This window comes from Augochlora pura, chromosome 3, assembly GCF_028453695.1.
Source record: "Augochlora pura isolate Apur16 chromosome 3, APUR_v2.2.1, whole genome shotgun sequence".
Classification (NCBI taxonomy): Eukaryota; Metazoa; Arthropoda; class Insecta; order Hymenoptera; family Halictidae; genus Augochlora; species Augochlora pura.
In genome coordinates, this window is record NC_135774.1 from 12505106 (window position 1) to 12522480 (window position 17375).

Consider the following 17375-nt stretch of genomic DNA (forward strand, 5'->3'; position numbering starts at 1 on the left):
ACGGCAACAGTTCCGATCCACGTCTTCCTCTTCCTTGATGTTTGACTGCCGGGAGATAAGGCCGCGGCGTAGGCGAACTACTTGAAACCTCCGAACTTGTAATTGCCTCGAACTCAAACTAACTTTTCAAAATTCCCGGAGACCTCGATATTGGGTGTCGGAGATAACGGCGTCGACCGTGGCCCGCCGCCGCGGTCTTTGATGGATGAGTTCTGTATTAATTGATGCCGCTCGAACCCTTCCGTTCTGCATCGTACCCGAATATGACGTTCGACGAACAAACGTGAGTGGCTTTCAGTGTTTTCCCAGATGTACATATACCGTGCTTCTGTTTCAATTCCGCAGCCAGCGGTTCGAGGGTTAATTCTTTTCCAGTTGGCGTGATCCGTGTACAATGGCGGCGGTATACTCGAGGATACTTTCGAAATGGTGGCAGATTTTTTTTCAGAGTGGACTGGATGACTTTTTTAGATGATAGAGGTATTAGTTTACTAGGTAATGACTATAATTTTTATTAATTTTGCTATTATTTGAAATGAGAATGATTATTATTTCAAATCGTTTGATCTTGATTTAAGTTACGAAAAATTAAAAATCACGAAGATAGCAGTGTTTCAAGAATTTTAATCAAAATCAGATCATTTTTATATATTACAATGCATTTTTTAAATATTCGTTATAGTCTTAGGTAAAAAGAATTTAAAAGTTCGAATTTTTTTGTCATTTCAAGTAGTACTAAAATTTGTAAAAATATTTATAAAATATCTTTAATTGATCTAATAACAGCAACTCTACTAGCAGTTATGTTAACATCAATACTTCTGGAAGACATAACTATTGAAATTCATTTCGAAGATTGATAAACGAAGTTACAAATAATTTCATCATCCTAAACGTTTCCAACTCTAAATCAGCAAGTGTTACAATCCAACGTTCCAACAATAAATAGTCACAGCGTTGGTTCGATTGTAAAGATTGCTCAAAAGATTGAACTATGTCCACATTTGTTGACGCAGCTCGTTACCATCATTCTAAATCCTATCGAGGTTTCAGGAGATGTTAATAACTTGTTCACAGACAACGGCCACCTAGCGAAACCTTCACAATCTTTCCTAGGTCGACGACCGGGTTGGTAAATTAAAAAATGCTTGACCTGCGAGGTTCGTACCTTACTCTAAACATCTGCCTTGTCTAGATTCGTTTGGACAATGGTTGAAAGAAAGAAACGCTAAGTGAACAATCACCACGAAGTGAAACCTTCAGAATCCATCTTAAAGCGACGACTGTCATGGTGTATTAAAAAGTTGCTGAAGCAAGATGCTGGTACCTTATTCTATGCTTTTGATTTCTCTAGATTTGTTTGAGTATTAATACTAGAACTACTATGTTTTCAACGTAACCGATGTATATTGTTTTACAGCAGTGATAAGATTGAATTACAATTATATATAATATATATTATATATTATAATAATTTACTTCAAGTCCCTACGATTTTTATTATAATGTACGCTTGAATGAAGAAGTTCGAATAGATATTTCTGACAAAAAGATTTTTATAGCATCGGAAATTATAGAAGAAACTAGGTTTTAAAATGATTTGGTAATTCTAGTGTTAATCGATGGCAAGAAAAAGAGAAAAGAAGGATCATCACAAGAATTACCTTGATGGTAGCTTTAAGATACGAGATTGGTAAATTAATTAAAAAAATTTGTTTTATCTAGATCTGCTCGACTGAGAAATGATAGCGAAATAGAGTCGCATTAACAAATATTTCATGCAGCAACACCTCCACATCCCTCGCAGGCTGATGACGTTGAAGTACATTAAAAATCCTCGAAACGGTAGCTTGACACCAGAGTAGAAACAATGTCCACCTCGTTATTGGTGGTAAAACGAATTAATAAAGTCGGTGTTTGGACTCACCGGATTGTTGTTGAGCGCCGAGGTGGACGCAGCGGTGGCGTGCTGGTCGTAATCCAGGTAGTCATTCCGATGATGCCTGCCGGACCCGTGTCTGTCCCTGTCGTCCCTGTCGTCCCGCACGTCCCGCACGTCCCGAACGTCCCGAACGTCCCGGATGTTCCGGACGTCCCGTACGTCCCGTACGTCCCGTACGTTCAGGTGGTCCCATTCACTGTGAAGCTGCCTGGACATCGCCGACGGCTCCTCCTCCCCCGAGTCGAGCAGCAGCTGCTCGACTCCGCCACCACCAGCATCGGGTCCGCGCCGGGCGGGATAACGCCGGATGTCACACCATCCTGCCTCCTCCTCCGCCCCTCCGGCGGCCTCGTCGAAAGGCAACCGAGCCGTGGCTGGGGCCCTCACGACCGATCTGCCACGAACCTCCTGCCCCCGCGGCCCCCCGGGGGGCTCCACCACATCACACCTGAACGCTACGCTTCGCGGACCCCTCACGACCCAACTCTTCTGCTCGCTCGAACCCCTGGATGTGTCGCGCGCGACGCGCCCCCGCTACGGACCCACGCCCCGCGCGATTCTGCCACGATACCGACGCCGTGAATTCCGCGTTCAGCCTCGGCGATCCTTCACCGAAGACGACGGACGACGCGCAGCGGCGGCCTGCTGACCGGGAACCCCTCGAGTATCTGCAAACAGAGGCGTCCGGTTAGGCGATCGATACCACGATTTCACGTGTTTGTCGCGTAAATGTGCGGCGAGCTTTCAACCTTCGCGGATTTTTAGATCTACGAACTTTCGATCTTCGCAGATTTTTAGACCTATCAGCTTTTAACCTCCGTGAATTTTTAGATGTATAGACTTTTAACCTAAGCAGGTTTTTAGATCTATGAACTTGTAATCTTCGCAGATTTTAAGATCTGTGGACCTTTAACCTTCGCTACGGATTTACGAAGCAAAATCTATAGACGCTTCAGGTCCAATTTATCTCCAAACGATATTTTGCTTCTCGTTTAGATGGCCAGGAAACTTTTTCTTTCTTTTTGGTGGTTTGCTGCATAATTCAAGGGCTCGCGAGGAAATTTAGCTTCAATTTGCGTACATAAGAGGTCTACAGACTTGTTAAAGCGGATGTACGGAATTCTGCGGACTTTTCAGTGTTGTCCATACAGATTTGGCGACTATTCAAAATGACAGCATTAGTGTGAGTTTACCAATCGTTGTGACTTTGATTTGTATTTATATTTTATTATAAATCACTAATTTTCGTTAAACGAACAATCGTATATAATATTCAAGATTAAAGAGGAAAAACGAAATTTATTAATTATCTTTTATAGTTTAGATATATGAAACACAATAGTACGTCTTAATTTTATACAAAAATACAGAAAATTAGTAAACAGCTTTAGTCAAATTTAGCCAAATTCTTGTACTTTTTTATCTCGTTTATTTTTTATTAAAATATTTAATATGTCCTATTCAATAAAGATAAATTTTTGTATTTCTTTTATTCCTCAAAACAAGAAAAAATTAAATTAATTAATCATACTCTATAGAGTGAATTATATCCGAAAGGAAACTAAAGACACATCAGTTGTTATAACAACAATTTGTTCCGCGACTCTATAATGGAAATTTTGTTATAGAAATCACTTTTATTTAACGTTTCTATTATCCAAATATATTTTATATCCACACAAATACAGTGCACGATGTTTCTATAACTTATTCACTGCAATTTCTGGAGAAATCGTTATTGTTCGATATTCGAACCAGAATTACGAGAAACCCTCTATATGTTAAATAATACAAATCATCCTAGCAATCCGCTGACTTTATTAGAAACAATCTAATTCGGCTGAAACGAAAGCAATGTTCCGACGATTCCAGAGAAGTTCGGTCACGCCCGCGTTCTGATTTTAATGTTTTAATCGAGTTTACTAGGAAGCAGAAACTGGAACGCCAGTTATTTTGTCTATTAACGTATGGTACTTCCGCGTTTGTTCGTCCCGTAGTTCGTCACTGTTCCATCCAAAATGATCTTCTCAACGCACTAGCGAAAGCACAGCCCTAATTTTAACGAGCGTTTTCCCAGTTCGCATGATTTTGTAACGCCCGGTCGTCCCAAACGAAGACACCAGTTTGCAACATCACACTTGAACGTATCGATTCACGTATATTCAGGCACCACTATTTACGTAATGCTCGTGTAATAAAAGCAGCCCTGCCGGAGATTATAACGCTGCTTCGACCGATTTACTTTGCACGGGGTTCGAAAATAATCACCGATGACAAGTGCTAGCTAGGAAATTATTTATGAAATTATATATTTCCGTATCAGTCACTTAGCTAAGTCGATATATTTCGAAGATAAATTTTGTTAGAGGTTTTATCGATCATAGTGAGTGTGGTTATTTTTGACAGTGGTTCTAGAACCATCCTGCGAAATTTATAAATATATATTATTAAAATTGTTATTTTTTTATGATATTTATACATGTCGTATGCAGCTATGAAGTTCAAAAATACGCTTCCTTCGGATTAGTATTTTAACCCTTGTTCACTGCACGAAAATAATTACACTAAAAATTCTCCTACACTTTGATTAAAGTATTTATAATTAATTGTTTATTTTGTACTTTGAACACGTGAAAATTGCCACGCAGTTGACGATTTTTAATGATTTGAAACGCGAAGCTCGTGCAAGGCCGAAGTAACGGAGACTCGTTTGACCAACGTACGAAGGATCACAGGATCGTCGAACGGGGCGACAAGCGCAGTTTAAATTCGATATGGGTAAACAATTGGAGCACCGCGTCGACGACTAACACCCATGGAACGTGTACCCACTCACACGACGAGACTGGCGCCGGGTCCGCGATGAAAGCGGTGCGATGCACAAGGCTTGCCGAGCCTATAGATTCCCCGGCAGACTTTGGTTGCACGGCGTAACACTGCCGCAGCCACGTAAGATGTAAATTCAATTTCTGCACCGTCACCAGACGCCGAGGCGGATAATTCAATTTAATTTTAGTGAGCCAAGCAATTTTGACACGGCCGTCACGTGCTCCCGTATTGTCGCAGCGGAGGCCCGCCGCCGCCTCTAGTCGGTGTTTCCTTAGCGTCCTTTCATGTTTACATTCCTTTCGTTTCGACTCGGTAAACTATGTTTGCGTGCCGCTCTCGCGCACAGAATTGCTCAAACAGCCACGTCCAATTAGCGAAAAATGTCAGCGCGGAAAGATTCGTAATTCGGCCTTACATAATTAACCGATTCCTTCTGTTTGGCGAGTCCGATGTTTCCGGAGGAATTTCGGGATCTTTGTGCAGCGCGAAGACATGTCCTTTGTCAATCATTATCTCGTCGATTTATAATTGTTTTTTTAGATAAGACATACAGTCGTTGAGATCATAAGGGACATATTTGGTTTTGTCTTTGTATTTTGTCAAATAGTTGCGTTTAATCTGTATCTATTTTATCACGAGACATCGGGGACCTTAGGCATTTAAAATTCAGCAAATGAATTTTGTAATAGTAACATTAAGCGATCAGTTATTGAACTTTCTCTGAAAATTGTATTTGTCTTTTGTGACACACTTTTGTAATTTTTAATTCTATTAATAATATTTATTAATTGTCTCAATTTGACCAGTTAATTATTTTTTATACTATTAACTGGTTAAACAATGTACCTAGTCTATTAATCACTAGATCATGAACCTTCGTGGAAACTAACAAATTTCAAAGACGATTCTAGTAAGAAGGAATTAAATATAGATAAATCATTTCTTTCGATAACTTTAATAAATATAACATAGTGGAAGACTATAGTTAAACTCATCGTACGTCCTCACAGTTTTGTATAGTTAATAATTTCCGTCACGGATGCACAAAATCCGCAGCCAATTAATCACAATAGTTTGTCTGAGCAAGAATCCGCGCCGACATCAACACAAATTACGCAACAGCTTCATCAATGGACGAAATTCGTCAATGGACATTGAGCCCGGCCCATTTCTTCCATTGACAAATGAATCCTTCCGTTCCTGGGGAAACTTTTTCTCTCCCCGCGGAATCGCGCGTCGACCGAAACGACTGGAGAAAATTGCGCAACCACTCCGTCAGAATTTCCCTGACAGCGATGCAACGTTTAAAACCGTCCGACGGAGTGTACTCGTGAATAGCTCCCACCAGTCTCTAAATATAGCGGCAGTTAATAATAATAAACAATCTAGAGATTGTTACTCCGTGGGCGCATATAAACCTCGTCCAGCTAAAATAAACGTATCCCCCCGACGCGGCCGGTATCTTCCGCGAACGAAATAGCCTGTATCGCGTACATTCCCGAAATTCTCGGAAAAATGATCGGTGCTCCGAGGTGGTATCGTTCGAACGACGGAAAGGTCCGAACCGATCCGACGGATCGATGGCCGTTAATTAACGTTATCGTTGGAAGTTGTCGTCGTCGGCTGATAGTGACATACGCGGAGCTCCTCTCTGCCAAGGTCAGACCCGACCATTCGAAAGTTATGGCAGCCCCGCACCGTTACCTTGAGGCAGCTAAGCACGGAAAGCGAAAGAGAGGCAGGCTATCACTGGTGAACACTTTGGACGCCGGCGATCGCCTAACTGCGCGAAATCGGGACTAGACAAAATGATAAACCGTTGCGTAAAGTCCTGCCTTCGTTTCCGATCTCTCTCTCTCTTTCTCCTCCTCCTCTCTCTCTCTCTCTCTCTCTCTCTCGCTCTCTCTCTCGGAGGGGAGAGAGGGTGGCAACGAAGCTCGCCCAAGGTGGGGTGAGTTGAGGTTAGGTCACGCCGCAGACCGCGAATGTAGGGTTGTGGGTCGCGCCCGGCCGAGCTCAGCTGCGCTGCGACCTAAAGGGGTTGCGGCTGGTCTGTAGTCAGACACGGTCGAGACGGCGGAGTTAGCATCTCGGTGAAAAAATGAATGAAACGACAGGAATGAATGGAATAAACTGCAGGTTGAACCAGGTAGCACGGTCCACTTGATCGGGTACGCTGGCCAGCGGCTCGCTGACCAAGTAGAATGCGCCGTTCATGGTCAGACCCAGTCGGAGAATCGGCCGAGCCGCTCGGGTATCGTAAGGGCAGCGTCTCGCAGTCTGTCACGATATCTCGATTCCGTGAATCGGAGCACGTCGGGGAAGGGTCTTTCTGTCCTGCCGCGAAGGCGCAGTCCGTAGGGATCGTTCGTTCGCTGGCTCCGCCACGGTGAACATGGAGGTGGCCAGGACTGAACCATTTTTGGAAACTTACTCGAATTTCCGTTCGCGGATCCGGTGTCCTCGAGTAGCACGACCTTTCGAAGCTACAGACGAATCACAGCACCACGGTTCACTTTCGCGCGCGCGGCTCGCGATAATCACCGGGATACCGAGCTGATGGCGCGGCTGACGGGTTTGCTCGCGACGTATACTGATTTCCGCGTGGACGATCCGCGGCTAGAAAGTGTCGACGACGTCGAAACGACGGTGACGGTTGGGGCCGTGCTCGCGTCGACGGCTGCTGCTAGCGCGACTCGCGCTACCTCGGCCGGTCTCGGCCGGCCTCGTCCCCTATCGGTTCCCCTCGGCTCTTGTATCGTGACGTCGCGCGGGGACAAGAAAACCCCGGCGGTGTTTGGTATCGATCGCATGCGCCAGCGCACGCGAGCTACGCTGCGGACCGTCAACACGCGCCGCTCGCCACTGGCGTGAGGGTTGCCAGACACGTGGCTGCGTTTCCGCCTAACGATTGTTTTTCTCTCAATCGACGCCACGGACCGATCCGCTCGTTTCCTCTCGCTGCCTGGACCCGTCCCATTGATCCTCCGACTCGCTGCAATCTTTCCCACTGAGCCCTGATCCCGGCCGAGATGTGACCTTGCGTTGCAGAAAATCGAGATGATTCCAGAGCACAGCGTTCTTGCTCTCTGCGCATGAGCCCAACTTTCGCAATTTTTTCGCTGGAAAGTACGAAACGATTTGCCATCGGACTTCTGCGCACGTTTGGTACAATCGTTCGACCACGTGCACGAATTTTTTGAACCAGGAAAATTCAAATTTGTGGTCACTGTCGATGATCAACCCTTGGAACTTTTAGGAGAGCTCTAAAGCGAAGGTGCTGCATTTTGTAGTCCGGAATTGTTGAGTTTGAGAATTTTTTTCTGCGAAGATTTGAATGCTTTTAATATGAGAGTTTCATGTGCTTTTTTGACCATGTTTGGACCAAGTTTACAAATTTTTTTGATGGAGGGAAAATCGAAGTTCTGTATGGAATCACAATTAACCTTCGAGTGACGCGATACACCCTAATATTAGCTCGCTGATTATAATTAACTTTGAGATTTTTTTGTTACGAAACTATGAAAGCTTTTACTATGAGGCTTTCGAGTATAGTTTTTACAATATCTGGACCAGTTTTACAAATTTTTCAGTGCTTGGAAAACCAAAATAGCGTCTGTTGTGGACGATCGATCCTCAAAACACATTTCACCCCGACGATAGTTCCCCGATTACTATTAACTTTATAAATTATTATCTATGAAATTGCAAAAGCTTTAACGTCAAACATTCTCACATAATTATATCCATGTGTGGACCAGGTACACAAAATTCCCTATCGCAAAATGATGAAAAATTGAAGAACGGCAGTCGGGATAACATGTTATCCGAAACGGCAGAAGTCGTCTTATTGATTCTTGACCCTTTCCCGTTACGAAACTCGGCTCCTTGGGATGCAGTGTTGATCCCGAGTGTCAGGGGATGTCCTTGCGGTAGTTTTATCTGTTGCGACAGCAGCTCGCGATGCGCCGGGGTTAAGCTTTCGCGAGATGACTTGTGGGGCGCACTCGGAAGCTCGATGTTGGCTCTCAAGGTATTAAATTCTTCGAGTTTAGGAGCAGCGCTTCGGAGCATTCATAAATTCCCGGGGCTGGTAATTGCTCGCGTAATTTCCCGGGTTGCCGTAGAACAATTCTGATGAATTGAGTTACGTACGAAATCGATTTGTTTGTCGCCGAGCGCGGCGTTATCGCGGAATTCATTACACATAGTTTCGAAACGCGGCGATATGCGTGCGTCGTTAAGCTGTTTACCGCGAAGTAGTCATTAAGACCGGAGCTTTTCATTTAATTACGCGATATCAGCTCACACTGAATACCATAGTCTGAGCTGCCTGGTCTAATTACCCGACGCGATGCAATTAGGTAAACGGACCGTGCACGCGCTCTTAAATAACACCGCGAAATTTCGCTCCGGTGGGAACACCGATAAAAAAACGTCGAGATTTGGCGGACTCGATGATTGGTTCCCATTATTAACCTTCTCATAAGGTAAAATATTTTTTGTTTTCATATACGTGGTAGTACTCGAAAAACTAAGCCATTCGTGCTTTTTTCTATCCCCTGTAATACGACATAAAGGGGTGAAACCTACCCCCAAAGAATTACTATAATATACGTCACACGTTCGAAAATCTTGGGGTGCGAGTCACCCCTTTAAGCCGAATTACAACCAATATAAAAACACACGCGTGACTTTATTATTTAAATATTACAAAATATGTGAAATAATTTGTTTTATGGAGTTTGATAAAATTTCAGAAAGAGATTACAAAAATCTGATAAAGCTTGATGATTATAAAATCCAAAAGCAAGAAGGAATAAAAGATGGAACTGTAATTTATGAAACGCATTAAGGAAGCAACGCTTAGCACTAAAAAGGTGAACGCAGCTCTCCGGATGCAAAAGAGGAGTCGCTCGCATTTCCATGGCTCGTCAGACGGTCTTTCGATGCGAAAGACAAAAGCAAACGGACGCGTCGAGACTTTTCAGGGACGGACAATTCGTACCGCAGCACAGTTTACCCAGCGCCAACTCTCAAGCTGCCGACGACACTCGAGCCACCCTGTGTGGGTCTGGACCGGGTGCACGGGGGTTGACGCGCGAGCGGCGCCCGTGACATCTGACGGAGGGCGGAAGAAGTGGTACGAAAGAAGAGCGGAAAAGCCGTGGAACAGTCTGCAGTTTTCTAGCGGGGCTGGCCACCCTCCTCGCGACGCCCCTTGGCCGCCCGGAGCTCTCCTTACCGACCTTCAGTGATAACGCGGCAGCCGGCAGCCGGCGCACCGGTGATAAAGATGCCTGGGAGCGTACGCCGATCGAACGGTATTGATCGCAGGAACAAGTGGCAACAAAAACACTAAGAGAACCGGGGGCGCCGCGTAGTGCGCTATGCGGTGCTGCAAGCTGGTGGCTAGATTCAGAACACGACTTTTGCAACCCCTGCCGATTCCCGTCGACCGAAACAAAATCGAGCCTCCTTTAAGCCGAGTCAACGTCCTATAAAAGATAAAAGGATCTCTAGAGAAAGTCGTAAATTTTCTAGAGCAGCCTGAATCGGTTCGAGGGGAGGGTGTCCTCAGCCCTTACAGAGATCTTCGGAGGCACCTGCCGGCGGCGGAAGCCGCCATCGATCACGGCTGCGGTAAATCCTGGCCGGGCGTCGCATAACTTCCTATCGCAGGCGGGTCTCGTAGCATGATCGGGACGCGTGTACCGAGCGAGGCGGGCAGCGTCTGCGTGCGTATCGTGACGAGGCGAGGCGAGTCGGAGGCGGCTGGCAAGCCAGCGCCAGCGGCGCGGCACGTCCATCATCCCCGCAGCTACGCCGTAAGGTGGCAACGTTGCTCTCGCGAGTGCTTTAGAGTTAGGCGCAAGGGGCAATGCTACTGCTCGGCTTGCTCGACTAGCCTTAGGCAGCTGGAGGGGAGGGTTGCCGGCGTTCTAGTAGCGGAGCGGCCGATGGTAGGGATGAGACACTGGCGAGGGACGGAGGGGAAATCGTCGGTCGATGGGGATGCCGGGGACGGTGGTGGGGGATGCCGACGCGTTGGCGCGAGCGGGATCGCGTTAGGATAGAGTAGGAGAAGAGTAGAAGGTGGAGAGGGAGCGAGAGGCCGCCGAAAGCGCATAGCGGCCCATAATTCGGTGCGCCGCCCCGCAATCAGGTTCGTGCTCGATGTTTCTCACCGCCTCGCTCGTCGCAGCCGGGAGAGAGAGACGGTAGTGCACGTTTTTACGTTTGCCTGTCAGGCTCACCGTCGACCGAGAGCGCTCTGTTGGTACGGTCCCGGGTGCCGGAGCCACGGTTTACTGGCGACCTCCTTTGTCGTGTCTCGATCTCCTCGCTGCGCCGCGCGTCGCTTCAAAAGTCGCATCGTATTGGATCGAAAACCACGTCTGGTCGCGTCGCGTCGTCCGTGCCCATTGTTTATCTCCGGCAGCTGGTCTGATAAGCACGCGGAAACCGGAAGCCCGATCGGCGGTGGCATCCAGGACACAGAGTGTGAGGGAGCACGCCGAGAAACGGAGAGAAAAAAAGTTCGCTGCCAGAAGGGTGAACGCGCGGTGCGGTCTTCTCGCCCTGCCTCGCCTCGCCTCGCCTCGCGCATCCGCACCGATCCGCGCGCGTCTACGCCTGCCTGCCTGTCTGCCTGTCTGCCAGCCAACCATTCAGTCAGTCGGTCGTACATTCAGAGTCAGTGCCGGTTCGCTACGCAACAGCCACGGACGTTCTCTGTTTTCTCGCCGCTGCCAGTTCTCCTCAATGGTAGAATATCGTGTTGTAAACGTAAGTGACGAGGAGAAACCGAAACGACCACCGATGATACCACCGTCGTCATCGTCGTCGTCCACCCCTTGGTGATACTTGTGACCAGGGAAATTAACCGTTCATGGCGCGGCAGCCACCGGGAATGTGCCGCCGCGGACTCGACCCAGTGATTTGAAAAGTATTCGTGAATCTTGCGTTGAATCGGTCGTTGCCCGATCCATTGATCCTCGACGCTCTTGATTTTGGTGATTGTGTGCTGGTTCCCGATAAATCATCGGCCGCCGATCATCGTACCTCCGCAGCATCGTCGTCCTGGTCCACCGTACCCGTCCGTCACGTAAATATACACGACAAAAACACACAAACACACACGCTATATACATACACACGGAACGAAAGAACGCGACATCCGCGCGCGGAAAACTGCATGCCCGAAAATCGACGCCGATCCGGCGCCGGCCTCTCTTCTTTCCCTGTCGCACGTGCGTGCACGTGCACCACCCGGGAGAGCGCGTAACCGCCGCCGTTACACGGCTCTGATTATTAACGAGTTACTACCGCGATACTAATTAAGTTTAATCGCAAGGCCGCCGTTCGTTAAAGTTAATTGCACGATCGACCGCGGCCCACGTAGTTAACTACGCCGTCGTGCCCGTTCACGGCTCTGTGCGTTAACTTTTATAGAAATTACGCACCGCCGCGCCGTCGCCGCTGCCGCTGGTTACCAATCCCCGGACAATCGACGATCATCGTCGGCCGCCACCGTTTTCGCCGTCACTTTCGCCAAAAATCATCGTACCGAAGCATAACCGTTGCGCAATTTGCGCACCAGAAACTGTCGTCGCGCGATCGTCGTCTCTCGGAAAACAACGGTGCTCTCTCGCTTTACCGTAAACACGATTTCGTACGAAACAAAAGATTTTTCGGGGATTCACCGGCGATCGCCACGCTTGTTTCGATTCGGTCGGTTATGTGTGTGCAATTGAAATCCATTCGCAGCATCGTTTTCTGTTGTGTTGGTTACTCATTTTTGCTCATAAATACGCAGAATCCGCGGTCTGCTCGTAATCGTTCTGCTTCGCGGTTTAGCTGATTTATGATTCACTGTGCACTCCATTGTATGTGTCCGTCATGATTATAACCAGTCTCGAAACGTGGAAAACTGTTTTTAAGGACGATAAACATCTGTGTTGCACGTTGTCCGCGTAAACGGAAACACACATTCGGCTCTCGAAGCACAGGACGGAGAGACACGATGCTTTCGACCATTTCAATTTAGGATAAATATATTATTTATTTGGCGGACACGTTCCGGAACGAACAAATAATTCAAGACTTTGATGCAGAAGTCACGTATCGAGTTTGCGTATTGACATATTTTTATACTCTTCAATAATTATACTCTTTATAATTATTAAAATACGTATTTATAATTATTGAAATACGTATTTATGATTATTAAAATACGTATTCATAAGTATTAAAATACAAGTAGACGTTGCTTTATTAGCACTGTGGTTAAGATTGAATACTTCTGACAATTGCACAGCTGATACCACTTACTTATCGAGTTAACTAACAAAACTCTTTAGCGAACGTTTTCTGAGAATAATTGAAAACTTATGCAAAATAATAGATAACGTTTTATCTACCAAAAGCCAGTTAGTAGGATTCTCGGTTATTGCGCTACGCTAAAAGAACTAAACAATTTTTTCCCGCATGATAATTCCAAACAAAATTATCATATGATCTTCCTGGAAACGACTTGTTTACAGGCGATTAAAATAGTTATTGGCATCGAGCAATTTATTAAGTTCCCATCTGTACATTGTAGCCATTCGAAAATCATGCCTCAAACATGTGACACTAATTTCTTGTTTTTTGAGATTCATTGTTCCCCATTTAATCGAACGAAATATTTAAAAAAATTTTAGAACGCAAGAAAGTAAAAGCAACTGTTACTACAGTCTATTTTAGTTATGTGGCAATGATCGTGTTACATAAACGACTTCGTTGTTCCGCGAATTTTTCAATGCAAATGTGTATCAGCTTGGTTCCGCTTAGCGAGGTCTCCGACGACACCCGCAATCAGCGTCCATGATTTCGATCGAAAAGAGCAAGCGGAAGGGTCGCACACATCTAACCGAGAGCAGCCCGGCAGTCGCGACATGATACGATTCATGTTTCTCGTGGTTTTACGACGGCCTTAGATTTCTTCTCGCGCCGATCCGAGTGCTTCACGGACGCGTACCATTGAATCAGCTCTTAGAGCTCGCAGTTCGAAAAAGATCCAAGAATACGCGCGTCTATTGACTCCGGCGTCGGCACCGTCGCACGAACGATCAAATTATCCGGGCTTTCGGTTTTTGTCGGCGCCGAAATCGAACCGTTTCCCAGGCCTCCGTATCACCGACGACTCGTTTCCCAATTATCTCCGCCGTGATTAGACGGCCGGCGACCGGATGCTACTTACCCGTGCCGCGCTCGTGTTAATCGATGCTCGCCGATTAATCGAGCACCGCTCGAAAAAGAAGCATGGTAATTGAGACGGATCCCGTGTACACACGGGTATACCCCGGTCTCCTTCTCGCCGCAGTTAATTTCTTCCAACACGAAGACCCGATCCTCATGGTCACGATTCATTAATTTATCAGGCAATTCATGGCTCTCTCTCTCTCTCTCTCTCAGTTCTATGAAAACATTGCTTTACCGGGAATTCTTGAAACGGCTCGAAAATGTCCTCCATTAATCTGCGCTACGCCGAGACTCTACCAGCTCAATGAAATCTCGCTTTCAGCGATTAGTTACGTACGTTTCGGTGGTTTTCAACGCCGGGCTTGTTTGCAGAACGCTGCGTTTTTCGTAATTAACTTCCGCGTGGCGAGCGGCTCGCGGTATACGCACGCCAACAACTAATGCAATTTTCTCCTAATGAGCTGATTATACGCGCGTATTTATTTCTCTTCGCGATGGATTTACTATTCTTCTGCTACGAGCTTGAAACGATGCATTTTGACATCAATTTTATTGCATCGGAAGGTTATTGTATTTTTGTCGACGCTAGTTTGTTTCTTGAAAATATTCTTTAACCCTCAAGGAAATATTTTTCGTCGCTGTAGATTAATTAATGTTCAGATAACGTGGAGACATATTGACTAATCTTCGAGATTCCTTTTCTTTGTAATACATTAAAACCAATAAATTTTTGCCAGGAAGACACTTTCCTATTGATAAAATTGCTTAGAACTTAGTGAACTTTTTGGGTTGATTTTCAATATTTGACAATTTAGCTGTCGCCTCTATTTTTATTGTAAACAACACGTTGTGTAAAAAAGATATTTCGAAAGAAATTTGACACCCTTGCATCTTTATAATTTTTATTCTTTATTTAATAGACTTCTAAATAGTACCATTAAATATTACACAGTATAGTTAAAAAACTCAAAGCGAGCTTCATATTTATATAAGTATCTCTTTATGTAAAATGTATAAAAATGAAAACGGAAGAGTTAAATGCTAAAAGTAACAAACATATACGTCTAAGGGAAACAAGCTTACCGAATAAATTCCCTCCAAGTGAATCTCGAAAGTTTTAACAATCGTAAAATTCGGCCCCCGCGTCACTTCGACGCATTCCGTGAAGCTTAATCAGTGACGCGTGATACGACGCAAGACGCGTTTAATCAGGAAAAATCGTCCGCACGGTCGGCTCTCGCCGCCGAATTCGATCTCCCTCCCGACTTTATGCTAATGCCGGGCCGACTGTATGCACATGTCACTCCGGATCGTAGACGGAATTTGTTAAAGTTCGTTGCGACACGCACGCACGGACGTATCCACGTTGCGTGCGACGCGTGTGATCAATAAATCGGGCTGTGCACAGCACGCACACGTAGCTGCCCTAGCTGTGTGTGTACACGCACGTGGAGGCCACGCACACGCGGCTCGAAAGTCCGCCTAAAACGCAGCCCGTACCTTCGAGGACCGTTCCTTTCTCGATCTGACTCTCCGCAACAATGTGTAAAACCGAGGAGGGACCCGCAGGTCGGAACGTTCACGGTGCATAAAATTTCCCCGAGTCTCGCATTCGTTCGCCTAACGATTATACAGGGTGTCGTAACGAACAATTCCTCCAGCCACGAAATTCTCAAAAGATCCGCGCGAAATTTTGTGACCGCTGCGCGGTTTATTCTCTGCGAAAGGTTTCCATGCCGTTTCGAATAGCTCGATGACAACGTCTTTTTTGGAGGCAATAGAATTAAACTGTTGTGCAAAGGGGTTCGTTCGGTCCAAGCGTCGTTTCAAGCGTTGTGTAGAAATTGCGCTTGACCGATCTTTGTTTTAATCGCTTCGAAATTCCACGGCTCCGTGTTGTAGCTCTCTATCATCCCACAGACTTTCCGTTCCGTTTTTGATAAACTCGATACGAGACTTCCTGGACGCGAGAGAGAGCACGATGTGTCGGACACGTAACAAATGTACGCACGTGCATTATCTCGCGGAGTAATACATGCTAGCGGGATCCGTGCATATTTGTTTGCACGTCTAGACAACTCGCAAACGGAACAAAAAAAATCGGGAGAAATGAGGCGCGTGAATTAAATGATCCCGGTGTCTCTGTGAAAGTCGTATTGCATTTGCTGTTTGACGTGTAACAAGAACAAATATGTCTGCGCCGACTTTTGATTAACTTTTACCGTGACTAATAAGATTTCAGATAGGTTATTGTTCAAATCTGTCTTAGCTTCATTGCTAAATTCATTCAATTTTCCTTTAGAATGTTTGATAATAGAAAAATGTTTCTATGAATAATTTATAGATAAACATCTTTATTCAAATGTATAGCGTAATTAAATTGTGAATATTTTAAATAAAAATCGCCTGCATTGTTCATTCTGTCTCTACGTCATTCTAATAGATTATTAATCACGACACGAAGATATTTAAACGTGCCTGTGATTTTTCTTCTATTTCAAATTACAATGATCCAATTATGTCGTAAATGGATAAAGTCCGTAGTTTAATCATAAGAGAAATCTAGGTATAATTAAGTAAACCCAACCTCCTCGTTCCAGTGTCAAATTATTGTCCGGAGCGGCAACTTTCTTCGGCATTTATCTCTGAATACTGCACGCTGGGAACTCGCTTTCTAAACAGATGGAACAATTTTCTGGTTTATCGAGCCGCAAGATTGAGCGCCTTACGAATAATTGATTTGATCTGCGCACGCTAAAAACCGACAATGCATGCGTCAGCTTCTATTAACCCTATCGGTGCTAACTGAAACGATAAAGTATGTTAAAAGAACGCATTATCTGCTTGGCTTTATGTTACATTCCTGCCACGAGAGCCTTGTTCAAATTATATTATTTACACCCATTTCGTGTTTCTATTGTAAATTTTATAGAATAAAATTTATTTTCATTGCTCGATAAATTTGTCCGAATAATATCTCGCGGCGCGTCGAGCCGCCAAAATTATTTAAAAAAGCTGGTCGTCGGCTATTCGGCTAAGTGGCTCAGTGTGTAAGTGTATTGACAGAAGATAAACCAGTTTCACGGGGTCCGCCATGTTCTCGAAATCCGACGATTCGGCCGGAATGATTAACGCGGAGAGTCCCCGGCTAGGAACGAAAATCCCTCTTTCCACATGGCGGCCTATGGTTATTTGATCGATACGAGCAGCAGCAGCAAAGCCCCCCCACGTCTCCACGCTTTTCACCGTGAGCGACCCTTTTATTAATGACTGACTCACACGCATCTCGATAAGCTGATAGTCACGAGCGTTCGGGAACGGTCGCATGGCCGCGTTTACGCACGCACGGCCCTCCTAT

At 45.5% G+C, this 17375-nt stretch overlaps 2 protein-coding genes across 18 annotated transcripts in view; one reads left to right on the forward strand and one right to left on the reverse strand.

Annotated features, from left to right (window-relative positions):
* Ca-beta (Calcium channel protein beta subunit) overlaps positions 1 to 7454 on the reverse strand; it is a 149558-nt gene extending 142104 nt beyond the window's left edge. For 4 of the 8 annotated variants that reach the window (XR_013493769.1, XM_078177484.1, XM_078177482.1 and 1 more), the window contains exons 1-2: positions 7206 to 7453; positions 1928 to 2610 (exon numbers count right to left, since the gene is read on the reverse strand). Coding sequence is in view for 7 of the 8 variants with exons in the window: in XM_078177484.1 (XP_078033610.1) it covers positions 1928 to 2158 (231 nt within the window). In the remaining variant the exon portion in view is untranslated. Of the gene's footprint in view, positions 1 to 1927; positions 2611 to 4665; positions 4896 to 6475; positions 6550 to 7205 lie in introns of those variants that run through there. The other 4 variants (XM_078177483.1, XM_078177479.1, XM_078177480.1 and 1 more) reach the window with 4 other exon arrangements.
* A 3514-nt stretch (positions 7455 to 10968) lies between these two features.
* LOC144478758 (protein abrupt) overlaps positions 10969 to 17375 on the forward strand; it is a 102200-nt gene continuing 95793 nt past the window's right edge. For 2 of the 10 annotated variants that reach the window (XM_078196969.1, XM_078196970.1), the window contains exon 1: positions 10971 to 11560. The gene's annotated coding sequence lies outside the window, so the exon portion shown is untranslated. Of the gene's footprint in view, positions 11880 to 17375 lie in introns of all 10 variants that reach the window. The other 8 variants (XM_078196975.1, XM_078196974.1, XM_078196966.1 and 5 more) reach the window with 7 other exon arrangements.